General features: G+C 52.7%; 1 protein-coding gene across 9 annotated transcripts in view; it reads left to right on the top strand.

Moving 5' to 3' along the window:
- Positions 1–27,826, top strand: part of Arvcf (ARVCF delta catenin family member) — a 60,325-nt gene that overhangs the window by 28,219 nt on the left and 4,280 nt on the right. For 4 of the 9 annotated variants that reach the window (XR_006145226.1, XM_042666210.1, XM_042666208.1 and 1 more), the window contains 17 exons: positions 7,137–7,370; positions 16,872–17,030; positions 17,172–17,698; positions 18,579–19,078; positions 20,240–20,423; positions 21,216–21,333; positions 21,689–21,860; positions 22,465–22,482; positions 23,469–23,540; positions 24,914–25,041; positions 25,302–25,452; positions 25,649–25,847; positions 25,929–26,040; positions 26,139–26,229; positions 26,537–26,590; positions 26,914–27,011; positions 27,599–27,718. Coding sequence is in view for 8 of the 9 variants with exons in the window: in XM_042666210.1 (XP_042522144.1) it covers positions 7,155–7,370; positions 16,872–17,030; positions 17,172–17,698; positions 18,579–19,078; positions 20,240–20,423; positions 21,216–21,333; positions 21,689–21,860; positions 22,465–22,482; positions 23,469–23,540; positions 24,914–25,041; positions 25,302–25,452; positions 25,649–25,847; positions 25,929–26,040; positions 26,139–26,229; positions 26,537–26,590; positions 26,914–27,011; positions 27,599–27,706 (2,907 nt within the window). In the remaining variant the exon portion in view is untranslated. Of the gene's footprint in view, positions 1–7,136; positions 7,371–11,654; positions 11,758–16,871; positions 17,031–17,171; positions 17,699–18,578; positions 19,079–20,239; positions 20,424–21,215; positions 21,334–21,688; positions 21,861–22,464; positions 22,483–23,468; positions 23,541–24,913; positions 25,042–25,301; positions 25,453–25,648; positions 25,848–25,928; positions 26,041–26,138; positions 26,230–26,536; positions 26,591–26,913; positions 27,012–27,598; positions 27,719–27,826 lie in introns of those variants that run through there. The other 5 variants (XM_042666214.1, XM_042666211.1, XM_042666212.1 and 2 more) reach the window with 5 other exon arrangements.

The raw sequence follows: 27,826 nt of genomic DNA, 5'->3' as shown, positions 1-27,826 counted from the left end.
TTGAACCACAGCACCACTTCCAGTTTTCTGGTGTTTAATTGGAGATAAGAGTCTCACGGACTTTCTTGCCTGGGCTGGCTTTGAACCTCAATCCTCAGATCTCAGCCAGCTGAGTAGCTAGGATTACAGGCATGAGCCACTTGCAGCCGGCACCAAGCATAGTTTTTTGTACATTTTTTATTGTAAAAATACAGAGGAGTTACAGTTATAGGAGCAAGGTAATGAGTACAATTCCTATCGAGCATTGTTGTTTTTCCCTACCATCCCTTCTCTCCCATCTCTACAATTACTCCTCTCCCCCCCCAGCATATTTTTTTGCACAAGGATGTAGAAGAAAATAATGTCTCCCAACCCCTTCAGTGATTCACTGCCCAGTTTTGATCCAGCTTTACCCCACCTAGTGCTCTGACTGTGGGCAGCTGGGGCAAATGGTACCAGATTCCAACCTTTACCCTTATTCACCAGGATTTCCCACCTGCCAGCTTTCTCAGCTTTGCAACCTGGGAGGGTGGGCCATGGAGCCTCACTTGCTCTCTGGACACAGACTTCCAGGGGCTGCACTTCTCACTGTCCCTCAAAGGGGCTTTGTATAATCACAAAGAGGCTCTGTCCCTCTAGAAAGCCAGAGTGTTGCCATGGAGATGGGGTAGGGGGCGGCTGGCAGAAGGGTCTGCCCACCGTCTGTAGGGGGAAAAGACTTTTCAGGCCAAAGGCACAGAACACAGGCTGGTAGACAGCATGATGACTGCCATACCTGCCCAGCTATGGCCCTTGGCCTGGCAGGACATCTGTCCCTGGCTGAGCCTTAGTGGGGCTATCAAGGCATTAGTAATATTTAGGGATAGAACTCCAGTGTCCTGTGTTTGTCTGCAATTGGTCCGAGCCTGTCTGGGAGACCTCCTCAGTCCCCTCCTCAGGAATGTCTTGGTCCCTCTCTCCATCTGGGAGTGCAGGGGAAAGGGTTCAGCTCTGTGCCTGAGATCTGGACTCCTTCCCCAACCCACACCATTCCTCCTGTCTCTGAGATGGATGAACCACCTAGGGCGCCCTGCAATCTGCCTGCCAGAGGAAGCAGTGGAAGCCACAGGCAGGCCATTACCATGGCTGACCACCCTCAGTGAGGTATATTGGGAGCCATCCCTCCCAAGGGCTTCTTTGTAAGTGGTGGAGTGGGTGGACCCAGCATGTAAGAGGAGACAGCATGTGCTGTCAGCTCCCAAAGCCCCTAGTGTCTGGAGCTTCCAGCCTTGGGGCCCTAGGTCCCCGGGATTGCCCTAGGCCAATGTTGCCAACTCCAGAAGGGTCTTTACTACCCATAGTTCCATCCTTTGAGCCTGCAGGCAATGTCTTCACTTGCAGTTGGAATCTGAGGCAAGCACAGAAGGGACAGTGGGGGATTGCCCTGAATTCCCAGCCTGGGGCTTGGAGTTCTCCACCTATGTCTCTGTATCTTCATGGACAGGCAAGTCCCAGGGCACAGCAGAGACTTGAAGGGTGCCACTAGTTTGTTTGTTTGTTTTACAATCATGGGGCTTGAACTTGGAGCCTAGGCACTGTCTCTGAGTTCTTTCACTCAAGGCCACAGTGCCACTTCCAGTTTTCTGGCGGTTAATTGGAGATAGGCTCACAGATTTTCCTGCCTGGGCTGGATTTAACCATGGTCCTCAGATCTCAGCCTCCTGAGTAACTAGGGTTATAGGCAGAGCAACTAGTGTCCTGCTTGGGTTGCCACCACTGACACAGAGAACAGGTATTTGCCTGAAGGGAAATCTTGGGTCTAGAGCTCGTGCAGCAGTTCCTTGGGTCTCCAGTCTCCCACAGAGGGGGACATTCCCTGGGGTGCTCAGCTGCCCAATTTGCTTGTCCATCTCATGCCTAGGTTTTTCCATCCATGTATAATCCCCAAATCAACCTGGCCCTGGGTCCTAGCAATGTCCATTCATTGATCCAATCCCTAACCTTCTGGACCTCCCAGGAGGTCCCCCTGGATCTCCCACTCACAAACCCCTTTGCTGACCAATCTGGCCTTGGTTCTGGCTAGCTCTAGGACTAGGGTCCCTGCATTAGGGGTTCACACTCATGATATAATCAGGGTCTATAAAGGGAAAACAAGTGACTTTTCCACCAGGTGGTCAGAAAGAGAGAGCCGGGCGCTGGTGGCTCACGCCTGTAATCCTAGCTACTCAGGAGCCTGAGATCTGAGGATCGCGGTTCAAAGCCAGCCCAGGCAGGAAAGACCTTGAGACTCCTATCTCCAATAAACCACCAGAAAACCAGAAGTGGCGCTGTAGCTCAAGTGGTAGAGCGCTCGCCTTGAGCTGAAGAGCTGAGGGACAGCACCCAGGCCCAGAGTTCAAGCCCCACGACCGACAAAAAAAAAAAAAAAGAAAGAGAGGAGGTCAAGGAATTGCACTGTTTCTCAGGGGCCAGGGTGGTGGCTGCCACCTGAGAGGGAAGCAGCAGGATTTTCAGGCATCCTAGAAAGAGGTAATCAGATTCAGCCTGATAATTAGATTTTCCCACAGAAGAAGAAACAAGCCTTGAAGGACCAGACATAGTGGAGGCTGAACAAGGGGAAGGAAAGAGGTACACTCTGAAGTGACCCTCTCTTGCCTCCCAGAGTGCTCACATTGTCACTCAGCAACCCCAATGATCATATAGGGAATGACTCCCATGTGTAGAGGACCCTCTAATAGGGACCCAGAACTCTGGGGCCATAGAGCAGTCCCAGCACCAGGAAACCCCACCTTACTACAACCCTCAAGACTCAGTCTTTCCTGCATATCTGCATGCATATCAACATTTCCACAATCCTTGTTTGAGATCTTATCTTTGGTTATATCACTTGTCTGTCTGGTCAACTATTTGCATTTGGCAAATTTGGCTTTCTCTGTCTTGTCCCAGCCTGGGCATAGTGCTGTCCTTTTGAGCTTATCCAGAAGCTCAAAGCTAAGGCTTACCCCAGTAGGGGTGATGAAAATGACAGGGCCCCCCACAAAGCCTGGCCAACCCATGTAGGCTGTAGGCAGCAAGTCTCCTGTGCTGGCAGGGCTGAGGGTAGGGAACAGAGGCAATTCCTACAATGTGCTAGACAGAAAACAGGCTTTGACTGCACCAGTTTTGAGCTACTTCTTATTGTCACGTCTTCGTCTTCAGGGTGTGCACAGGAAGAAGTAGGAGGCTCAATGTTATCAGTTCCCTTCTGATAGGTGGCTGATAGGTGGCTGGCAAGGGCTCATGGTTTGCAACACAGGCTTCTTCCTTTCCCCCTGCTGGCCTATCCCTTAGGAAATTCCTCCAATTCCTGTACCCTGATTGGACTCAGCCCCATAATTTGATTTTCCAGAGCAGGGCTTTGGCTGGACTCCTTCTGAGGAGGAATGTCTGGGTCAGCAGGAAGACGTCAAATGTTGGTTTGAGTTTCAGAGGAAAGATTCAGCTTCTATGTCCAAATCTTTCTGATGATTCCTTTGCTCTCCACGAGAATGAGTGTGACCATATCAGTCCTGGAGGGTATGGGCACAAAGATTCCTCCTTCCAGTAGTGTGGCAAAGTTTGGCATTAACCCACCTGCCAGCAAACTCACCATCAATTCCTACACCCATGTATCCATCTCTCCCCCCCACCCCAGCTATCCATTGTCCCACGTCTAATTTTCCATCTGCCAGCTATATGTTCATCTGCCTTTGCATGTAACAAACCACCTTCCCTCTACCCTCCCATTGACCTATCATTTTCTCATGACCATCTCTTCATCCTTCTGGGCACACACCTATTCTCTCATCCATCCATCGACTCCACCTTCCAGACTCCTTCTTTTCTTCCCTCAAACTCACCCACTAATCTACCCACTCATCCATCCATTCATCTACTATCCCATCTACCCATCAAGCCTTCTGCCATTCACCCATCTGTTTCTTCATCCCCTATCTGCCCATCTGTCTGTCTACCCGCTACGATCTCCCCATCATCCCATTCTGGTATTCACCCATATGTCTTCTCATCCTCTGACTTGCCCATCTGTACTTCACTCTTCCTCCACTCTCCTTTGTATGGCTTTTTCTTCCAGGTTTCTCCCCTTGTGCCACCAGCTTCCCAGAAGGTTTCTGTAAGAGTGTGGGGGTGTGGACACTCTTGGCATTCATAGCCAGTGTTTGTTGTGCTAAAACTATGCTATCATGTTAATTTGGCATTTGCATTTTCAGGGTTTAATCTCACTCCCTAACACCTTCCTGAAGTTTCTGGTGTTTTCTGGCATTTGTGTTGTCATATAGTTCTGGTGTGTAGTCACTCTGGGGTGCCCAGGAGTTGCTCCTTTTTACTGCTAAATCAATCAGTCAGGCACATTTGGTAAGAAGCAGCCCCCTCTGAGGGAAAACTGAAGCTGGTTTCTGTGGTCTGGGTGAGGTCTTGTGGGATCTGCCTGGCAGGCAGTACTGACCTTCCCACATCAGGGGAGCAGGCTCAGATGAGCCCCTGTAGCATTGCATTTTCCAGTGTGTCCCCAAGGCATTCTCTGGGCCCCAGCATAACTATGCCTGGTGTTTGCCCCCACCCAAGATCTAATAACTGTCCTTTCCAAGCCCCAGCTGGGAAAAAAAAGTCTTTAAAATCTCCATGGTCCGTCTTAAAAATTCATGTATTTTGCTTTCCATGATACTGCATATTTATTGTTTTAATATAAAACAGTATTTTCAGTTACCATCCAGAAAACGCTCCTTGGGGTGCTTGGCCTGGGTCTTTTATGTTCACACATACTCCTGTGTACAGTCCCAAGGAGGCCAGCACATGTGGAGACTCTCTTGCTCTGTCTAGGGGTACAGTGCCCCACCCAAGGGCAGATAGAGGTTATACACAGCCTGGGAAAGAGCAGGGGCCCAGCAACCTGGCCTCTGCTCTCTAGTGGGCACAGTCAGTGTGACCAGTTTTAGAGGTTACCCAAGAGCTACACGGTCATTTTGTTATGATCTGACTTGGGCAGTAGAAAGCCAGTGTGGGATTTGCAAATTTCTCACTGCAGCCTCAGAATTCTGGGCCCCCAGCCAGCCTTCCGCTGGGCCTCGTAGGCCCTTTCATAGTAGGTCTTCTTGTACTCCAAAGCTGCAACATGCTTGGGGAAGGGGGCTCAGGGATGGGAAGCTGTTCTAACCAGCGGTGGCCTGGTCCTGATGGATGGGGATGAAGAGGCACAATGGGATAAAACCAGGGGTCATTCAGGGACCCAAGTCTTTGTACAAGGAGGGAAGAGAGCTCATGGAGTCAGTGGCTGTTTGACAGGACCTGATTGCCCTCCTTCAGGGCAGTATACTATCCCCTTTGGCCCTCACTTCTAAGATTCAGTTGAGACTACCAGTGCTTCGTGCACTCAACTGAGTGCTCAAGTGGCTTAGCTGCTGCCATTTACTCTGGCCCTCCAGGGAGCAAGGCCCCACCACACTTACCTGGAGTCCACTACTAGGCTTAACCCATACACACACAAGGCCTAGTGTGTGGGGCATTCTGAGTGCCCTTGCTGTGCTTCTGCGCCGTGTATGTCATTGTGGCCAGAGGACCCAGTTTGTACCTGATTCCTCAACCTCTCTTCTCAATGGTGGCTGTCACCTTCCCAAACAGAAACTTGGTTCATTCTTCAGGCTATGGCTGACTTAACAACAGCTCTTCTGCCCACACCATTGTCCCTGCAAGGTCACATCGACAGTTTTATTTGTGTGACAGGTGTGGGAGAAATGAAGAAAAGCTGTGGAGGCCTATTCTGGCCTCTTGCCTTCACTGGCTCTTAGTTTCTCCAGCTGTTATGGTGCTCGGTCTCATGGCATCTCTTCACTTCTGTGATGCACCATGTCCCTGGTTCTGCAGCACTGGTGTTTCCAAGTCCAGCACTTGGCCTTCTTCTCCAGGGTCTCTGCCACTATTCCTGGCTCTGTCCAGGCCAATGAGCAGCAAAAATGGCTCTCTGTGGGTGTCATCCACTGGGTGTGATATTCCTTCATGGGGCCTTTCCCTCACTAAGCTCAGGCTCTATGTTGGTGCAGGAACAAGGGGTCCAACAGGCCAGTCTCAGCATACTGGCATAGGACCAGCTGGGAGCAGGCTCCAAGCAACCCTGGGCATCAAGCCATACAACAAGCTCTGGGCTCTGCGGCTTCATGGATGCACCCTGTTTGCAGCTCTGAGTCTGGGTCTGAGTTCTGCATACTTGGCTTGCTTCTTATTGCCCATGAAAAACAAACACTTTGGTCAGCCAGGGAGCAAACTGCAAGGAAAAGTGCTGGCTTGTCATTGCAGATGCCAAGCTTCCATCATCCTGCCTGTTCCCTTGGTATTCTGGGGCCCACGGGGGCAACACTGTGCCAGGACCTGGGCAGATCTGACTCTCTGAATGCTGGGCCATACATGCTTGTCCTCTGTTTTCTTCTGGATCAGGCCTTTTGCAGGCACAAAGTCTCCAGATTTCATGGGAGTCCCTTCCAGAACCTTAAGCAGGTTTTCACTTTGCCCCTGTGAAGCAAACTCCTGCTCTGGGATGGCAGACCCCTACTCTGGGATGGAGTAGCTGTGAATGGATGGTGGATCTGTGGTCCACAGGCTGGTGCTCCTGGCCTCTTACACACCTAGGAGTCCCAGATACCTGCCAGCAGGGGAACAGGTTCTCCATTCCTGCTCAGTGGCTGCACTGGCTCTGCCACAGGGGCTGTGTGACTGTAAGCAGTCCCTCACCCTCTCTGGCTTCAATTCTGCCCCTGTGATATAGGCCAGTGAGACCCATGAGATTGAGATCAGCTGGCATGTGCTATGGGCAGCAGAATGCTGGAAAATTGTGCTCACCACAGTAGCTCTTGCCCTTCCCAACAGACAGACATGCCCACAGTCCAAAGCTTGTTGGACTTGGCAGGAAGCAGAGGAGCCCAGGTCAAAGCCTGGAGCTGTAACAGGGAGGGAGCTGGCTGCTTCCGGCCAGCCTTGGATTAATGGCTTTTAATTTAGAATTTAATCAATGCAGCTTTCCTCCAGAGAACTGGATGCTCTGGTCTGGGAGTAAGTCGTATGATCTGTGAGTGGAGCAGGCAGAGGGCTTGTGACAGCTTCACGAGACTCCTGCTCTGCCCCACCCTGAGCTTGCTTTGCTTTACCTACAGCTGGCTGGTACCCTGGTCATGGAGGACTGCAATGTGCATTCAGCTGCCAGCATCTTGGCCTCCGTGAAGGAACAGGAGGCCCGCTTCGAGCGGCTGACAAGGGCCTTGGAGCAGGAGAGGCGCCATGTTGCCCTGCAACTGGAGCGAGCCCAGCAGCAGCCTGGTATGGGAGGTGGAGGCGTGGTGAGCAGTGGGCAGCCCCTGCCGATGGCCTGGCAACAGCTGGTTCTACAGGTAATAGTCCAGTGGCTTGGGGAGGGTAAAAATGGCCAAGTGAGGAAACAAACAAGGGGCTCCTAATAGACACTCATTGGCCTATTGCAATATCTGTTGGGGATTCCGGGGGGGTGGGAAGGAAAATGGGTTCCCCTGGGGCTACAAGTCCCATTTGGGTATTCTGGAAACTAATGGAGATTTGACAGGACAGACTAATCCTCAGGTCAGTGCCCACCACTGAGTGAGTCCTTTGGAGCCTAGGCAGCTGGGTAGGGACTGTTCTAGATAGCTCCTGAACAACCTGAACAACACTGAGGGTTTTGCCTACTTTGATGTCTCCCTGCTACCTTGTTCTTCATGTACACGGAAGGTCCCAGGGTTTGGCCTGCACTCAGAGACACCTGGGAGTCAGTTTCTCCACTGGCCATTGTTCTCAAAACTGTGCTTGGTCCCTGCTCATGTCAGTTGTGGAGTCCTGTCTTTTCCACACCCTGAAGACTCTAAAGTTAGGATACACACTGAGGAGTCATACTGCCTGGCCCCCTGATAACACCCATGCATCAGAAGGGTGATGAGGAAATATGAGAGGCAGGATGAGGAAATATGAAAGGGTTGGAGTCTGGTATTATAATTGAGGTTACTGTTATTGACTGAGGTTCTGGCAGTAGGGTGGGGAGTGGAGATCAGCTGTCCCAGCCTCCAGCAGGAGAGGCTTGGGATAGCCAGCCTTCAGTTCTCTGGGTTCTTCATGGAGCCTTTTTTTCCCCTTGCTCAGATCCCTGTACTCCTAAACCTGGCAGCTACCACTCCTGTTCCCATGCATCCCCAGCACCTAGCACATATCACCTTTGTCTGGTCCTGCTGGGAACCATGCTTGGCATATACATGTTGTCAGCCTGGGCAAGTCTGGCTAATTGTGGTTGGAGAGAAAGGAGCAGGTGCTGTACTCTGCTGAAGCTAGCCCTGGACTAGCCTTCCTTTACCAGGGAGCATCAGGCTCGAACCTAAGCAGCTGGGGGATCTGGGATGAGTGATCACTCTTGCACCTGTTTTTGCCTGACAGCGGGCAGGTAATGGATTCTATATCTACACTTACACAGAACACAAGGCCCAGCACAAGTGTACAGTCAATACTGAGTTAAAGTCTCCAGGAGACCACAGGCCCACTGGTGAAGCTGTGTTCCCCAAGCTTCTGATACTCTGTGGTCTCTGGAAGCTAGTATAGTTAGCTACAGGAGACCAGGATGGAGGGAAATGGGTCCCAGGCCCCAGGTATTCCAAATGTACCCTTAAACTCTAGGGGGTAGGAGGAAATGAAACAGTCCAGCTGGGCCAAATGGAGACAATGACAGTCAGTAACTCTGAAGCTGTCTCCCCAGGCGCCAGAAACTCAGTTCAGCCTTTCCAGGCCAGAGCAGGCTCTGTTCTCCATCTCTTGGACAAGCAGTGTAGGAGAAAAGGGCACCCGGAAGGTTGATGCCCTGGTAGGAATATATTCCCACGGTCTGGAGCTACCCTGGCCTCCTGAGGGCTAAGGCCTACTTGACCTTAGGTCATGACCCCTCCCACTCACCCCCCCAACTCACTCTTGATTCTTTTAGGCTGGGATTGGAGAAAGCATGCTTTCCCAGGGCTGGAGCTGGACTAACCAGGATATTGGAGACTCTGGGGGAGGCTTGGGCTGGCCATTCAGTCTTTACAGATTAACCTCCTATTAGTCTAAGCAGGAGTTGCTCTGACATGGTCGGAGTTTTGTTCTGAGAGCTGAGGATGATTGTGAGGCCAGTAGCTGGGTGCTGAGACTAGGGAGGCCAGGGTTGGGTATTTTCTGCTGCTATGCCCCTTGGGGTGCTAACTGCCTGCTCTCATTCTCCACCAGGAAGTGTCCTTAGACACTCAGAAGAGCTATCCTTGCCCAATGGACAAGGCACTACCATATCAAGTCCTGGCCATTGGGCCATTGTCCTTGCCTCAGGCTCCATCATGGTATAAGTGTGTGACTATAGGTCACTAGCAGCTGATGAATTGGGGAGAAGAAAGAACCAGCATTAAGATCCAGGCAACTGTGTCCTACTCACTGGCCTGGGCAGTCATGAATGGAGAATGCAAGGGGTTTGAGGTAAAAAACAACAAACAAACAAACAAACAAAAATCACTCATTCCTCTCCAGATGAGGGAATAGACTAGGAGGAGTGCATAGTTGGCATCTAGAGTGCTTGAATATATTGGCAGTATACCCTGTATGCAGCACACTGAGGGGACAGGGTGTAGCCTTGGAAGATTTGTCTTTCAGAGTGGGGGGTAGGGGAGAAGCAGGCCAGAAGGAAGAAGGATGCCAAGCCTGTTGCCCCTTTTCTTGCTACATCTGTGGAGTTTCACTGGGCTGGCTTCACTCTGCTCATCCCAGAACTTTTTTTTTTGGCCTGTCCTGGGGCTTGAATTCAGGACCTGCACACTGTCCTTGAACCTGTTTGCACTCAAGGAAGGCGCTCTACCTCACTTGAGCCACAGCACCACTTCTGGCTTTTTCTAAGAAGTTTGTTGAAGATAAGAGTCCCACTTTCCTGCCTGGCTGGCTTTGAACTGCGCTCCTCAAATCTCATCCTTCTGAGAAGCTAGGATTATAGGCATGAGCCACTGGTGTCTGGCTACATTTTCCTCATTCTTCATGAAGGGATTTTCTTTGGTGAGGTATGACTCAACGAGCCAGCTACTGCCCTCCTCTCCTCTCTAGTTTTTTCCCCCAGCAGAACCAGATCCTCAGGGGTGGCTGCTGGGAGGTTAGGGATAGAGGAGGCACAACTTGGTAAGAGAAGCACGGATCAGCAACTCAACTCCACCCCAGACACCACTTCCCAGCAGCTCAAAGGCATAGCAGAGAGAGAGATCTGAAGCCAGCTCTGAATATAAGACTTTTAGCTGAAGTCTCACCAGAGAGATTGTGCCACCTACGGACACTCAAGAGTTATCCCTCTTCCTCACTGGTCTACTCTTGGGGCAGGGAGAGTTTGGTCCTTTGTATCTTAAAAATTGTTTTAAATTATCTTTAAGTAGTTGTACAAAGGTTGTCCCATTTAACAAAGCAGTTTATGAATACAATGCATCTTAATCAGTCTCCCCCCTTCAACATTCTCACCCTCCTTCAACCCACTTCTCTTACTTTTCTTAATTGTGTGAAATATATAGTGAATTCTTGACTGCATTCTCTCCCTCTTCCTTCCTTCATTTGCTTACCCCTCTCCCTTTGGCCCCACTCCCACCTTTCACATACCCATTTCCTGGTACTCTTTTGTTGTTGTTCTAGTAGGTAATGAGGCTTGAACTCAGGACGTGGGTGCTGTCCTTTTGCTTATTTGCTTAGCTCCACTTCTGGCTTTTTGCCAGTTAATTGGAGAGAAGAGTCTCACATGCTTTTTTGCCCAGGCTGGCTTTGAACCATGATCCTTGGGTCTTACCCTCTTGAGTAGCTAGGATTATAGGCACCTGGCAGTCCTCTGTATCCTGATGGGAAAAATGTCCAGGACATAATCATACTCCCCTGCAGGCCACTCACCAGATCCACGTGGGGTTCTGAACTCTTCCTTGCAGCCCCATCCTAGGTAAAAGAAATCCTGTAGTGGGGTACTAGTGACTCATACCTGTAATTCTAGCTACTCAGGAGGCTGAGATCTGAGGATCACGGTTTGAAGCCAGCCTGGGTAGGAAAAGTCCGTGAGACTCATCTCTAATTAGCCACCAGAAAACCGGAATTGGTGCTGTGGCTGCAAGTGATAGAGCCGAGCCTTGAGCAAAGAGCTCAGAGACAGCACCCAGGCCCTGAGTTCAAGCACCACGACTAACAACAACAACAGATCCAGTCGGTAATGATGTGACTGCTGTAATTGGACCTCATCACACAGTAAGGATAAACTAACAGCCTGAGAAGGTGGCCTTGTGCCCTGTTCTGGAAATGACCCTGGCTGTGGGGGAACTCAGCTTCCATAACTGTACAGGTGGGAGGTGTGTGTATGCTTATTTGTTAGGGGCAAACAAGTCTGGGAAAGATGACTTAGATGAAGTCTCTTGGCAGGGAAAATGTTATCCCCTGGGGCAAGGGCCTGGAGCCCAGACCAGCTACCAGGGACTAGGGGGCCACCCGGCTGGCCTGGCTGCAGAGCCTCTCCCTCCCTTGCTGGTAAGTTGGGCGGAGCAATGTCCTGCCCCAGCACCCAAGCCCCGCCCCGCCTGGGCGCGGCTCCTCCCGATTGGCTGCTCGCCGAGACTGCCCCCAGATCCACCCCCCGCGGGGAGTGAGTCCGCGGAGCCGGGGCTGCTGAGGCGCCCGAGCAGAGCCGGGTCCATCGCTGTCGTCTCTGCCAGCCTTCATCCTCCTAGTCCCGGTCCAATGCCAGCCGAACTCAGACAGGTTGGAGGGAACTTGGTTCCAGGCAGGGGGCGGGAGCACCGTACTGGGCCCAGCGGCAGAGGGCGGGGGCTCTGGCCTTCCCAAGAAGACCAGCTTTTGTTCCGCTGAGCCGCTGGCCCCAAGCAGCTATTGTCTACGCTCCCTGCCGGGTTGCTCAGGACCTGCCGCGGTGGCGCGAGTGAACAGGCTGCCCAGGCGAGCGCGGGGCGGGGCGGGGCCCGCGGAGGTCTCTGGAGCCCAGGCACGGGAGCAGGGTGGGCGACCCTGTACTCAGAACGTGCCAGAACCGGAGTGGGTGCACCTGAGCTACACCCAAGACAGGTGGAGACAGACTGGAGTGTGGAGACGGAGCCTTCCCAAGCAGCCTCCTTTCTGTGCAGAGGGAGGCTGAGACTGGAGAGGGAAGTCCTTTTAGGCCTCCTGATCCCTGGGGACTTTCTTGCTTTTCCTTTGCGAAGGAACTTCTGGAGCTTAATGGAAGCCCTTTCTGTTGGCGAGTGCACCTGACAGGAGGGGTGAACCAATCCTGCCCATGTGTGAGGCAGGAGGGTCCTGGAGCAATTCCTAGTTGTCTATTTCCTGGCATTGGGATGAAGGAGAAGGCAGGTGGGCAGCCTGTAGACTGCTTAGTGGGGTGGGGGTTCAGTACAGGGGAAACAGGTTGAGTAAACCACCAACTACCAAAAGTCCCATGATGATGAGAGAGGAAGAGCTCCCACACACCTGCCTACTTGGTCTCTGCCTATTACACCACACTGATGTGACCACAGTTTTGGCCACTGACTGCCCAGAGATGGAGCGGGTCAGTGTAGCTAAGAGCTGGGCTTAGAGAAGCTGGGATAGGAGCTCTCCCAAGCTTGCTCTCTAGCCTGCTAGGCAACAGATGCCTTTGGGCCTTTCAGCCCACTTTGCCTGTGACCACACCCCAGCATTCTGCTGCTGTGGGCTTCAGGAGCTGGGTAGAGGCTGTACCAGGGGAGGTGGTGTTTTTGTTTTTGTTTTGTTTTGTTTTGTTTTTTGATGACCAAGGCCTGATGTAGGATATGCTGTCTGTTTGCTTTGCACTCTGCTAAAGAGATTCAGAATTGACTCGTCCATTCTGTCCAGTGGTAGCTGTTTCTGGAGCCCTAGTCCAGAAACTGTGGTCTCTAAACACACATTTCACCTTAACATGTGCCTTCCCTGCACAAGCAGCGCCTTGCACAGGATGGGATAGCCACTTCTGTTTTTCTGTTCTTTATGATACAGACTGTGATTACTCTTTTTTTTGTTTTGGTTGGTTGGTCATAGGGCTTGAACTCAGGGCCTGAGTGCTGTCCCTGAGCTTCTGTGTGCAAGGCTCTACCACAGTGAGCCACAGCTCCACTTCCAGTTTTCTGGTAGGGGTCTCACAGACTTTCTTGCCCTTTATTGCTAGCTTTGAACTGGGATTCTCAGATCTTAGCCTCCTAAGTCTATAGGATCATTGGTATGAGCCACCAGCACCTGACTGGTTGTTCAATTATGAAGTACATCATTTCACATTTTGCTTTCCATCACCCCCTCCCCATCCTTATCTGTCCACATGAATGGAGTAGCACCATGTAACCCTCCTTCCTCTGTGTGAGGAAGCCCCTGTGTATGGAGCTTAGGAATCTCATGTTATGCTCAGTGCTAGGCCTGTGGTAAACATCTAGAAAGCAGCAGTGGGCTAGTGGGAATGCTTTACTGGCCCCCCTCCCATAAGCCCATGGAGCACTTGCTATTCCTCTTAGGGCTAAGCCCAAAAGCCATGGACCTGTTTTTCTACACATGGGAGTGTTCTGGGATGGATTTTAATTTTTGTTTCACAGGTGATGACTGTTGACTAGGTATGGTCCTTGTAAGAGGAGAAAGGATCATGCTAGAGTTAGAGAGGAAGATAACAATAGATGGTTGGCAGGACATAGTATATTGAGGGAGGGGGAACTGGAGTTACCGAGGTTATGCCCCAAGTCAGGGGTGAAGTAGAGGCAGTGTGGAGCTGCCGGGCCAGAATTCCCTGAGCATGGGCTGGCCTGGACAGGTAGATGTGAGACCTGGAGCCCCATAAGATAGCACTGGGGCCAGATTAAGTTAGGCACCCCACCGGAGCTTCTCTGTTGAGTGTCAGCTGTATGCTGGTCAGCAGTGCACTGTCCCACAGATTAACCCTGAAGATGTTACAGAGGCCTGGGCCACAGGATGGGCTTTGAGACTCTTACTACCATACCATAGGCCTCAGTTTCCCTATCTCTGCTACCATCTCTGTGATCTCTTAGTGGATGTTGGGTGGGTGGCTTGGGAGCCACTGTCTCTATCCCTGTATGTTGAAAACACATCCTTTATGGATAAGAGTCTGGACAAGTAGTGCAAGAAATGAAGGTACAAGTACTCAGACACATGCCTCTAGGAACATTGGACACAGGGACTGAGTTTGGGGTACTGTTAGGAAACCTCACTAATTGATGTGCTCAGGACCAATTGCAAAGCCGGGTGTTCATATACTGTGGACATGTGCACATTCCTGTCTGAAGAATTGGGTACATGTCTTTGTGTGTGCAAATCCCTATCCGTGTATGTGTGCCCAGGCATGTGTAATGGGGCTAGGCACTTTCTGTGAGCACTGGCTGACTCATGCTCCCACCCACCTGGGTGAAGTCATTGCCTGATTTTAGCTCCCTGAGGTCATTTGCCAGCAGGGACTCCTGAGGCCTCAGGATCTCACAGCCTATCTGTAGAAACCGTGTGTTAGGTTGGAGGCCTTTCTGGGAGTCCTGATTCTCCAGATCATTCCAACTCTGAACTGTGTCACATATTCACCGGTGCTGGGCAGGAGGAGAAAGCTGGGTGCCTGAATAGCAGTAAGGGGCCAAAGTGTCTATCCTTCAGTTCAATGGCAGGGCAAACCCTGCCACCTAGCTCAGCTATAGTAGGTGCTTCTGAGTATTTAATATATGCAAATATATGCAAATCTACTAAGAAGCCTGTCCTACTGACAGAATATTCTGGGCAACATGTTCTTCAGTTTTGCTTTTCCCCCTACTGCCAGGCCAGCCCTTTGGTGCCTAGCCCAGAATGCTGGAGGTCTGACTATCAGAGGATTCAGGGCCTGACATACCATCACCAAAAACAGATGGGATATCTCGAGCTCCAGTACAGAGGGATGCCCCTATGCCTGCTCCTCCAGAGTCATCCATACTCCCTAGTGACCTTGGAAAAGAGCCCAGGCTACTCTGTTTGACAGCCAGCCAGTTATCCCTACAGTGGGCCTCAGTCTATTTCTTTTCCCAGGGAACAGGGTCGCCTTATTCTGGCCAGGTCCCAGCAGGCATTCTGCTCCGTCCTGAGGATAAGAAGGTGGCTGCCAAGGCCCTCCCCTCAAGGGTGAGGCAAGGCTCAAAGGCTTCCTAGTCAGTGTTGAATTCCTGATACCAGTTATGAAGTTCTGGGTCAATCTCCCCTCTGCCAGGCCTCAGTTTCCTCACCTATGGTCACATGATCTCTAGCCCACTCAAGCCCTGCTCCTGGGGGAGAGTTAAGTGCCTTCTATCCCTTTGCTGTCTTTTGTCACCAGAGCTTGAGGGAGGCACTCATCTTAGCATGCTGGCATAGCTTCCTCAGACTCCTGCACTGTATGTATTAGGGGCCAAGCCTTTCCCCAGAACAGGACATCGACCTAAGGACACTGTTGGAACAGACAAGCCATGAGGACAGCACTGGCATTTTTCTTGCACTGAGGGAAGGAAGGACACCACATAGTGATGGAGCCAGATGGGTCCAGTGTGAATGCAGGCCTGCCCTAGGCCTCTACTTGGTGTTTGCAGGATTCGGGGGGCCTAGGCAGGGGACCATCCTGCCTGGACTATAGCGTGTGGGGTATGTCCTCCTGCTGACCCGGTTCTGGCTGCTGGGGAATGTGCCGCCTACCACAGCTTGAGTTTCAGGCCATGCCCAGGCCACATGCCAATCCCAGGATGTTGATGTGGTGGGGCCCTGGAACTGGAGAACTGTGTGGGCACAGCCCCAAGGGCGGAACATGGATCTCAGGGGTCCTCGTGCTAGACAGCACAGCAGGGACTGGCCTCTCTTTTTTGAGCCTGTTTACCTACTGGCAAGTCCAGCTGATAAGCATGTGGGCCTCAGAAGGGTCTCAGTCCAGAACTATATTACCTAATATTCCACCACCTAAACCTCCCATGCTGCATGACAGCAAAGAGGCTACAGGTGTAACTGCATTCTCTCTAGTCTCTATTGTGATGTCCAAGCTCTTTATCAGCTGAGGAAATTGGCCAGAGGTAAAGCTAGGCTGGGCTCAAAGGCACCAGAGTGTTACTGTGTACTCCAAGAGTGTCTGGGCTGAAGTGGCATTGTGGCTTAAAGTGGTAGAGTGTGAGCCTTGAACAGAAGTGCTCTAGGACAATACAAAGGCCCTGAGTTCAACCAAAAAAAATTTTTTAGGTGGACACTGGTGGCTCATTCCTGTAATCCTAGCTTCTCAGGAGCCTGAGATCTGAGGATTGCAGTTCAAAGCCAGCCCAGGCAGGAAAGTCTATTGAGACTCTTATCTCCAATTAACCACCCAAAAACTGCATATGAATCTATGGCTCAAAGTGGTAGAGTGCTAGCTTTGAGCAAAAAGAGCTCAGAGACAGTGCCCAGGCCCTGAGTTCAAGCCCTAAGACCAACCAAAAGAAAAAACAAGAGTCTGGGCTGGAAGGAACAAGGATATTTTAGTGTTCTGGATGCACAGTGCATTTTGGGAGCTGGGTATTTTTGTCCTGTGGGGGTGTCTGGCTGGTCTTGTGGCAAGAGCTTGGGTGTGGCCATGGGAGTCAGTGAACTATGCTGAAACTGCTACCCCACGGTGTGTACATTTAAGGCTTCTCGAGTGGGTAGGCCCCAAGACAATTTGAGGGCCCAGCCAGGGATGGCAGGTGATGCCAGAGGGACATCCTGCAGGTCTCACCTGTTCCTACTTAGGCCTGGAGGAGCCTGGAGACATAGGGAGCCCTGCTCCCATGCTTGTCTGCCTCTGCAGTTCTGAGGAGGTCCTGGGATAGAGAGCCAGCAACCTCTTGCTTCCTGCCTCCTAATAACTATCCTTCTCTTCCCAGGAACAGAGTCCGGGCAGCCAGGCATCACTGGCCACAATGCCAGAGGCACCTGAAGTGCTAGAGGAGACAGTGACAGTAGAAGAGGACCCTGGCACACCTACTTCCCATGTGTCCATTGTTACATCTGAAGACGGCACAACTCGGCGCACTGAGACCAAGGTATGGCCAAGTCTGGGTGTTTGAACTGGCTTCCTGGGGACACCCAAAGTTTGAGTTGAAAATGAAAGCCACCCTAGCTGTGCCAAAGTACTGCCCAAGTCTTGGGATGTCAGAGGCACCCATCACCCACTTATCTCTCAGGTCACCAAGACAGTCAAGACAGTGACCACGAGGACAGTACGCCAGGTGCCTTTGGGCCCAGATGGACTCCCCTTGCTGGATGGCGGCCCTCCACTTGGCCCCTTTGCTGATGGCCCCTTGGACCGGCATTTCCTGCTACGTGGCGGTGGTCCAGCAGCCACACTTTCCCGAGCTTACCTCAGCAGTGGGAGTGGCTTTGCTGATGGCCTAGAGCCCCGTGATGGTCCCAACTATGGCAGCCTGTCCAGAGGGCTAGGGGTGCGGTCCCCCCGCACTGGACCCCTTGGCCCAGGATCTGGTGATGGCTGTTTCACACTGCCTGGTCGCCGGGAAGCCTTCCCTGTGGGTACTGAGCCTGGTCCTCCAAGTGGCCGCTCCCTCCCCGAGCGTTTCCAGGCAGAGCCCTATGGCCTGGAGGATGACACACGAAGTCTGGCTGCTGATGATGAGGGGGGCCCTGATCTGGAGCCTGACTATGGTACAGCCGCACGAAGAAGACCTGAGTGTGGACGGAGCCTTCGTGCCAGGTAAGCACCATGTTTCCTGTGGGATTTTATCTTCAGCTCTTCAGCCACAGGGTACCCACAGGTAGTCAGCTGCTGAAGCTGAGTTGGTCATACACACCTTAGTTTGAATTAGCCTTGTCTCTTCTAAAGGACAACAGCAAAGGCAGGCCCTAGGTAGAAATTATGCTGATAGAAGGAAAAGAAAACAGTGCCTGCTAACTGGCTTCTGTAGCCAGAGGGCTATTGAAATCAGCCAGAGGCTCAGGGTGTTAACTCTGTGCATGAAGCCTCCAATTGGAGGCTTCCCTGTGCCTCTATTTCCACTTTGTCCAATAGTAGCCAGAACCTAGAGGCTTAGAGAACCTTCCTGTCAGAGCCCCTAGTTCTGTCCCATATGCCCTCATTATCTATGCCTGCAGAGTGGGACTTAAATTACCACAGCTTGGGTCCAGATCTTATTGGGCAAGTCATTTAACCCTTCTTCCTAGTCTTAGTCTTTCTTAGGGAAGTAGATTCAAGAGCAGTTACTGTCACGGCTAAGGATATCTTATGCCCTAAATGTCTCTTGGATGGTGAGGGTCATCCACTTCTCATACATCCTAGTACCAACCACATGATCTTATGGAAGAGAAGTAGGACATCACTGACAGATGCTGCGTGGCGACATGCTTGTTCAGGATAGGAGAAACTCTCCATACTGGGAGGGATGCTGGCCTCTGGCTGGAGTTTGGCTCTGCTTTGACTCTAAGACAGTTCTCGCTGGGCTGGTACATAACTCAGAACCTACTTTATGCTTGGAGCTGAGGCTCCCAGCCCAGCTTGCTCCTGCTTGGTGAGTTTTACATTTCCAGGGTGGTGGGCAGCACAGGACTGCTGCTCACCCACCCTTCTACTTGCATAGGGCTTATGAGGATGTGGCTGATGATGCAGGTGAGCTGACAGATGAGCGGCCCCCATTCCCAGCAGCAACAGCACCATTGGCCCAGCCTGAGCGAGGCAGCTTGGGCAGCCTGGACCGAGTGGTACGACGCTCACCTTCAGTGGACAGTGCCCGCAAGGAGCCACGCTGGCGGGATCCTGAGTTGCCTGAGGTGTTGGCCATGCTGCGACACCCTGTGGACCCAGTGAAGGCCAATGCGGCTGCCTACCTGCAGCACTTATGCTTTGAGAATGAGAGCATTAAGCGGCGTGTTCGGCAGCTGCGTGGGCTGCCACTGCTTGTGGCACTGTTGGACCACCCTCGGGCTGAGGTGCGGCGCCGAGCCTGTGGGGCACTGCGCAACCTCTCCTATGGCCGAGACACAGATAACAAGGCTGCCATCCGGGACTGCGGAGGTGTGCCTGCCCTGGTACGCCTGCTGCGGGCTGCCCGTGACAATGAGGTTCGGGAGCTGGTCACTGGTAAGTGGGTTTGGGATATGCCTGCTTCTCTAGGAAGATGAGAGCAAGGTTCAGCCTGTGAGAGAGAACACCCAGATAGTCAGGGGTGCCAGCTTGCCCTGCAGGCAGACATCAGACCCAGATGCTGTGACCAATTCCTATTCTCTACCAGCAAGGCTGACACTAGCCCCTTAAGAGTGGTCCCTTTCTACCTTCCCTGATGTCCCCACAGCTCCCCTGGGACTTGCCTCCCTGGTTCTTATTGCATGACAATGCAATGTAAGTCTGTGCCTTATAGGACTTGAAGGTCATATAGCCAACTCTTGTAGCTCTATGATCTCAACAGTATTTGTCCTACCCATCTGCCATGGCCTTTTGCATTCCAGCCTGTTCCTCTCAGCTGAAACCCATTGTTGGGTGCTGCCTGAACATCTAGCTCAGGCCAAGATTGGCACCCAGAGCTTCTCATGGCTTTTGTTACTTCCTAAGTTCCTGTATGGGTTGGAGGTGTTACTTTGTACTAGAGCTTGCATAGTATATACTAAGGCCTTCAGTTCCATCTCCAGCACCAAAAAAACAAAACTGCTGGGCTGGGAAGGTAGCTTAGTGGTAGAGTGCTTGCCTTGCATGCATGAGGCCCTGGGTTCGATTCCTCAGCACCACATAAGAAGAAAAAGCTGGAAGTGGCGCTGTGGCTCAAGTGGTAGAGCTCTAGCCTTGAGCTGAAGAGCTGAGGGACAGTGCCCAGGCCCAGAGTTCAGGCCCCACGACCGGCAAAAAAAAAAAAAAAAACTCCAACTCTAGCCAGGTGTCGGTGGCTCATGCCTGTAATCCTACCTACTCAGGAGGCTGAGATCTCAGGATCACGGTTCAAAGCCAGCCCCAGCAAGGAAAGTTGTGAGACTTTTATCTCTAATAAACCACCAGAAAACCAGAAGTGGTGCTGTGGCTCAAGCGGTAGAGTGCTTGCCTTGAGCTGAAGAGCTGAGGGACAGTGCCCAGACCCAGAGTCCAAGCCCCACAACTGACAAAAACAAAAACAAAAACACCCAAAACAAAAAACTCCAACTCTCCTAACTTCCTGTGGGACTTGGGCACAAGACCAGTCTTGATTGGGATGCCCTGGAGAGGCAAGGGAGGTGAGGCCCATGGTCAGCAGAGTTGCGTGGTGGCATCCCACAGGCACACTCTGGAACCTGTCATCCTATGAGCCCCTGAAGATGGTCATCATTGACCATGGCCTGCAGACACTGACCCATGAGGTCATAGTGCCCCACTCGGGCTGGGAGCGTGAGCCCAATGAAGACTCCAAGCCACGGGATGCTGAATGGACGACTGTCTTCAAGAACACATCTGGCTGCTTGAGGTGTGGGCAGGGGCTGGGCTCAGGCTGTTCCTGCAGGATGCTGGGGTGTCAGAGTCTGCATGCATACACAAGCCTTCTCCTGCAGCTGCCATATCTTCAAGGTCCCAGTGTAGAACACTATCAGGTGGCTGAATCTTAGTAGCTTCAGACCCACATCCTAACAATGAGAAATGATGTCAGATGGTGCTGCTCTCACACCCAAAGACACTCTCTGGATAAGGTTTTCCCTCTTTCCCACAGTTCCCTACCATTCCAGCCCTCCCATTGCTGTGCCCACCCTTCTATTACCATGATAGCCAAGAAGGCAGAGCAGGACCATCATCTCCAGTCTTCCTTAGAGGCTCCTTTCTCCAGCCTGTGGCCCTTGCTCTCCTATTTCCTCCCATCCCTAGGTCATCCTGCAGAGACCTCAGTCAAGAGTCCTACCTATCATCAATGTGTGCTATCATGGCCCCATGAGGTCCTGACCTTGGGGCAAGTTGGGGCACAGGGAACTGACACTGGGATGGAGGGTTGGAATTACCCATGCAAAGAGTTGGGCCTCTGGGCCCAACTCTGTGCCTTTCAGTTCACTTGCGAGTCAGTCCTTCCTGTTCCACCTGAAGTCCACCTCCTGGGTCTGCCCCTCTATTCTGTGCTCCAGGCTATGGTGTACTGTCCAGAGTCCCTGGGGAGAGCATCAGGGCCTATTGTGCAGATGAGGACCAGATCCTGGGCCAGTGGTGGGTGGGGCTGAGGGAAATTCCTATGGACTAGGGCCAGGGATCACCGGGCCTACTTTCGGCCACCTAGGAACGTGAGTTCAGATGGTGCCGAGGCCCGCCGGCGACTCCGGGAGTGTGAAGGGCTGGTGGATGCGCTCCTGCATGCCCTGCAGTCGGCAGTGGGCAGGAAGGACACGGACAATAAGGTGGGTGGAGCAACTTGGGAACAGTCTCACAAACTCTGAGACATGGTGTAGGAGTGGGACCCGGGGGTATGGGATGTCGAAGGTGGCTAATGGGGAAAGGCTATGTGAGTCTGGGCAGCCCATTTGGAGTGGCCATACTGGGACATGGTTCTACACATGGCAAGTGGTCTGCAAGATCCAAGCTTCCTCCTGTGGCCCTCACTGGCAATTCCCTCTTATGCGGGCCCCTACCTCAGGCCTTGTTGCCTCTATACTTTGGGCACACTAGCTGTTGCCAGTCTTTCCTGGGGGCTTGGGTTGTTCAGCCACCCCCTTGCCCCATGGCCCAGCCCCACCAGGTCACCTTTCCCCACAGTCAGTGGAGAACTGCGTGTGCATCATGCGGAACCTGTCCTACCACGTGCATAAGGAGGTGCCTGGGGCTGACAGGTACCAAGAGGCTGAGCCCGGGCCCCCAGGCAGTGCCACAGGCTCCCAGCGCCGGAGGAGAGATGATGCAAGCTGCTTTGGTGGAAAGAAGGCCAAAGGTGGGTGGGTGCGATTAGGGTACTTCTCTAGCCCTTGCTCCCATAGCTCAAGGCTCTCCATATTTGTGGTAGGCAGTCATGGAGGCTGGAGGACATCTGGTCAGTGCTCAGTGGGCAGACAGGAAGCTGAAGAGGGCACTGCCCTAGATCACGACAGCTGACAGGCCAGGGCTCAGACTCAAGTCCCTCCTGTGTAACCTGAGGGATCACCTGGATAACTGCTCAGACTCTGTCCTTCAACTCTGGAGAAGGGTTCTTTGGGCCCACAAGTGAAAACTGGACATTCACAGAGCAACTGGAAGCTCTGAGCCCTGCAGGCATACCCCACTCGACCTGTCTGGGCCACTGCTACACACTAGCACCTTTGGAACCTACAGGGTACAGGGTGCAGTGGGACTATCCAACAGCAGTTGTAGTGGGGTCTATGCATTACCTTCACCTGACCCCAAGCATCCCCTTCCTGCCCCACTGGTGGACACGCAGGCCCCAAGCGTCATTGGGGTGAGGCTCCACATCCTGTCTGCAGTGTGCAGTGGGAACAAGAGGGCATGGGGAGGGTGCTACCCACTCAGGCTCATCTCCTCTCTCCTGTGCTTCCTTCCAGAGGAGTGGTTCCATCAAGGTGAGTCCTGTTTGTCCTGTTGTCCAGGCCTGGCAGGTGCAGTGGGCACTAGAAAAATGCTATCCCCATGGCTCAGGCTCAGTTATTTCCATGACAACTATAGTGCAGTGGTCACCAGGATGCCTTCCAGCCTCCAGCCCCTCTCCCACCCGTAGTCCTATCTCCATGACAACTGCATGGACATGACAAAGGCAGGAATGTGAGTCCCAGACTGGTGAGGCGGCCAAGGGTTGCCCTCTTAAGTCAGACCCAGCTATCCAGGCAGGCTGAGGCAGAGAAGACAATTGGTGGGGCCTGGGTCATGTCTGTGCCCATGGGCGCCAGGGAGCAGGCTGCCCCCTCGCATGGAATGGGTAATGTGGTACTGATTCAGATATACAAAGTTAACATGAGGGTGGGCAAGGCAGGGGCCCCAGATCATCTGATCCTGGCTTGCTCTCAGTTGAGAAGGGGTGGTGGGTTCCTAGAAGTATACCAGTGTTTTGTAGGGTTGCCACAGGAGCTTTGTTTAGCTGGTATAGAGGCTAGACCTTAGTTATGGCCTCTAGAGGAGTTTTCTCCTTGGGTGGAACTCAAGTCTCCCTGCCCTGCTTCATCGTGTTACCCCAGCAAGCTCTTGTTTCTCTGCTTGTACCTACATGCCACCTAACCTAGGTTCCTGCTTTCTCAGTTCATACAGCTGAACCATGCAGCCGCATGGGCACTGTGGAGAGGTTTTTTGGCATAGTTCCCAATCCTATGATGGGAGAAGAGGCCTAGGTACTCAAGGCAGGTCTAGGATATCCCCAGGCCCCACTGTCCCCTCTCTGGGCCAAGCTGCCTGCCTGAACTCTGAATGGCGCTCCATTTCCAGAATCTCTTGGTGTTTAGGCCTGCATATGGGTGCTCTTTGGGCTCTGGGCAGGAAAGAGTTATGTCTAACCTTTCTAACATACACATATCCATCCATGGAATCTGCCTTACCTCCAACTACCCTTCCATTCTAGGGAAGAAGGATGGTGAGGTGGACCAGAACTTTGACACGCTGGACCTGCCCAAGCGAACCGAGGCTGCTAAAGGTGAGTGGACAGAGGTACAGAGCCAGTGTTGCTGGGAGAGTTGGAGCCCAGACTAGCCAGGAGGAAAAGCTTTGTGCCACTGAGTGGGCCTGAGAGATCAGATGGAGAAATAAGGTGGACAAGTGTGGAGTTCTCTGAAGTCCAGGCCCTGGGACTTGGGGGGTTCAGATTCAGGGTCAGAGTCATAGCCTATTTTAGCTAGGATAAATGGAAAGCCACAGTGGGTGGGTTGGAAGGAGCTGTCAGTAAGGACATTTGGACCATGTTGGGAGCAAGGGCTAAGGCACAAGAATGTCAGACTCCTGGACATCCTTTTTAGATAAATCCAATAAGACTGCCTGATAGGATCCAGACAGCCCTGCAAGTCAGAGGAGCCTAGAAATCCCCAAAGAGGGAGATGTGGAAAAGGCCCCTGCCATGGAAATTGTGTGGGGAGCCATTTTAGGCAGTACAACTGGCTTGTGCAAATACCCAAGATGAGAATATACTTGGAGCCTTTGTGGTGTAGGAAACCCAACAGGCTAGAATGGAAGGAGAGAGAGGGTGGTATAAGGACAGGAGAGGGGTGATGAAATAGGAATGGTAGGACAGGCTGTAGGAAAGTAATCTCCTAGGGGCTGGGAAGGTGGCTCAGTGGTAGAGCACTTGCCTTGCAAGCCTGAGTCCCTGGGTTCGATTCCTCAGCACCACATAAGCAAAAAGAAAAAAGCCGGAAGTGGCACTGTGGCTCAAGTGGTAGAGCGCTAGCCTTGAGCTGAAGAGCTGAGGACAGTGCTCAGGCCCAGAGCGCAGGCCCCACAACCGGACCCCCCACCCCCCCCCAAAAAAAAAATCTCCTGAGCCAGGCTGTGGACAGGTAGGCTTGGAAGATGCTTCTAGGCCCTATCTTTGAAATCCTCTATGGGGCAGCCATGCTTCCATAGTGGGTAGGGCCACAATCATGGAGAGCCTAAAATGGTTGCCTGAGAGGGTGAGCAAGGGGCAAAATCCTGGTTCAGCAGCTTATCACATACTCTGAAGGCTGGTCTTGTTGCTAGAGAGGGCCCCATTAATAAAGGGAATGTGGCTCAGTTGACACTCTCCCACCCCCAAATCCTGGATGCTCATGCTGCTAGGTAGATCCAGTCTCATTTATTTGGCAGCATAGTCGAAGAAGGAATGACTTCTCCCAAGTCGGTTACCTCCTGAGTAACTCTGTTTTCCTTTCTGAGAAATGGTGACACTTCTCCCTTTGGGCCACGAGCAAGGGGTGAATGCATTAATACTAATCATGCCCTTACTGCTCCACACCCACCCCTGGAATATTGATGAGGGAAGATGATAGGGAGGAGGTTCTGGGTAACCTTGGCTGTCTGTGGTTGCCCTATGTGTAGGCTTTGAGCTGCTGTATCAACCTGAAGTGGTACGTCTCTATCTCTCCCTCCTCACCGAGAGCCGGAACTTCAACACTCTGGAGGCTGCAGCAGGTGCCCTGCAAAACCTCAGTGCAGGCAACTGGATGGTGAGGGGCCAGACCTGGCAGGAAGGAAAGATCTAGACAAAGAGGGAAATCCAGGCTTCCCCATTAGTGCCGCTCCTCATATCTGGGTTGGCCAGAAAAGGCCGAGGACGTTGCGCTTCCCCAAGGTTTGGGAGGTTCAGGGTACATGGCCTAAAAGCATTATGCCCTGGGCAGTGGAACTAGCTTTGAGCTGCTGGGGTTGGGCCTTGTGCAGCCAGACTTCCCTCTGAGTAGTCCACCTCCTACTTCCACTCCCACAGTGGGCCACATACATCCGTGCCACTGTGCGTAAGGAGCGCGGGTTGCCGGTACTGGTAGAACTGCTGCAATCGGAGACTGATAAGGTGGTGCGGGCAGTTGCCATCGCCTTGCGAAACCTATCTCTGGACCGCCGCAACAAAGACCTTATTGGTGAGGATGTTTGGTGGGGCCAAACCTGGGAGTGCAACAGTTGGGGACCCATCCCTGTGTCTTAGGCTAGTCCCAGCTGGGGGAACTGACTTCTTGGACCAATTCTGAAGTCTTAGTCTTATGCTCCTCCTGAACCCTGCTTCTTCCCACAGGGGCGGGGCAGAGGTGTGTCCTGACACCTGCCCCTGCCTCTCAGGGAACTATGCCATGGCAGAGCTGGTGCGGAATGTTCGCAATGCACAGGCACCTGTCCGCCCTGGGGCTCGCTTGGAGGAGGACACGGTGGTGGCTGTGCTCAACACCATCCATGAGATCGTGTCTGATAGCCTGGACAATGCACGCTCACTCCTGCAGGCCCGTGGTGTGCCAGCGCTGGTGGCGCTCGTCGCCTCCAGGTGGACAGGGGCCTGGGAAGGGGGTGGGGTGGGGCGCAGGGAAAGAGCTGGCCGCTGACCCCGCCCTTGGTCCTTTCATAGCCAGTCTGTGCGTGAGGCAAAGGCAGCATCCCACGTGCTTCAAACCGTGTGGAGCTACAAGGAGTTGCGAGGAGCCTTGCAGAGGGACGGCTGGACGAAGGCGCGCTTCCAGGTGCGGCCTGCAGGGGCCTTTCCTGTTTCAGTTTACCAGGTGTAGTCCCTAAGCAAAAGTGCCTCTGACCTTTCCCACCTGTGTTTTGTGCGCCCCAGTCAGCTGCTGCCACTGCCAAGAGTCCCAAGGGAACGTTGAGCCCTGGGGGCTTCGATGACAGCACACTGCCACTGGTAGACAAGAGCCTGGGTGAGTACAAGCCAGGAAGGAGGGAAATGGGAGCCCATTCCTGAGGCTGGAGGAGCTCCCACCTGCAGTGATGGTAATAAGGCCGGTGAAGGCCGGGGAAGGAAGGCGTGCCTTTTCCTGTTTATGTCATCTGCTTGGGTGTGTGGAGGAGGTGCCTGCAGATAAGGAAGAAAGGTAGAGAAATGCCAAGACATTAGTGATAGGATACCTAAGGTTGCTGAGGTCTGCCTGGTGCTGGGCTTGTCTGTGACCCTGGCCCCCAGCCTGTCTACCGCTCACAACCAGAGCCCCTGCCCCTGCCTTGCAGATGGTGAGAAGCCAGGCAGCCGAGATGTGATCCCCATGGACACACTTGGCCCAGGTGAGGTCAAGCATGGTTTGATTGTTTTCTACTCAGGGAGAAGGGAGGAGCCTGAGCCAGGACTGTTGGTTTTATGGGGTAAGCATGGTCGGTGCTGAGATGCTTTCCAAAAAGGTGTTATTTGGTAAGATTTCATTTGGGGATGCTCAGCAGATATGAAGCAGAAATGGTGAGGGGGCATGGGACAGGGTCAGAGTGGGTGGGGATCCTCTGTAAAAACCCCTTATTTCAAGGGTCCCCTGTGTCTGAGATGAAGGTTGCATGGTCCCTCAGTGCCTACCTCTCAGAACTTGCCTCATGCTTCCCCTCTATGCTGTCCACAGATGGATACTCCACTGGATATTCTACTGTGGACCGGAGGGAACGGAAGGCCCTGGGCAGTGACTCTGCAGGTGAAGCCTCTGAAAAGGAACCTTTGAAGGTAAGTGGCCATGGGAACTTACCAAGGAAGCTCCATGTACAAGGCTTGCCCAGAGAGTAGCTAGGCAATGCAAAGCTTGACTTGGGACCTGAAGCCTGGCGAGGCTGGTGCTCATCTCCAAGTAGCTGGGCTGTGGGTCCAAGTCTAAGCAGTATCTCTTCATCAGTCAGATGGTGGATGCTGTTGGGTAGAGAGCTCACACCTGCTGGGAGGGAGGGGCAGAGGACAGTCTGCCCAGCCACACCCTGCACAGGACTGAAGAGTCTAAGAAAGTGGTTTATGCACCTTTCTCTGCATGTGTGTGTGAGGGGGGGCAGGTGCCTGTCATGGTCCCTGGTGGGAACAGCACCTGCCACTTGCTCTACACCAATCCCATAGACTCATGCAGACCTCTGTGTGTGTCCCTGTACCACCCAACACTTGTGTGAGCCATACTGGCTTGACTCCCTTGTGCTGCTGTGACCCTGGCCTGCCACCCTGGCCCTGTTCCTACTGGCAATTCAGCTTTGCCCTTCAGCTGCAGCTAACATGCTTTCTTTTGCCTTTAACATCTTCTGTCTACCCATCCACCCACTTGTGCACTACAGCCTGATCCTGGCAGGAAGGCCCTTCCTCCTGGGCCCAGCAGGCCCTCAGTCAGGCTGGTGGACGCCGTAGGGGATGCTAAGCCTCAGCCCGTTGACTCCTGGGTCTAGCTTGCATGCCGGGTACGTTCTCTTGTCTAGTTGTTGTCCAATGATTTTGCCATCCTTTGGGCCAGGGCTTTATGTTGATCTCTGCCAACTGCATGCTCTGTCCTCCTTGTATATTTCTTA

Source organism: Dipodomys spectabilis, unplaced genomic scaffold (assembly GCF_019054845.1).
Source record: "Dipodomys spectabilis isolate Male_0828 unplaced genomic scaffold, ASM1905484v1 ptg000363l, whole genome shotgun sequence".
Classification (NCBI taxonomy): Eukaryota; Metazoa; Chordata; class Mammalia; order Rodentia; family Heteromyidae; genus Dipodomys; species Dipodomys spectabilis.
The sequence above is the reverse complement of the archived record's forward strand: the minus strand, read 5'-3'. Positions and strand labels throughout refer to the sequence as shown.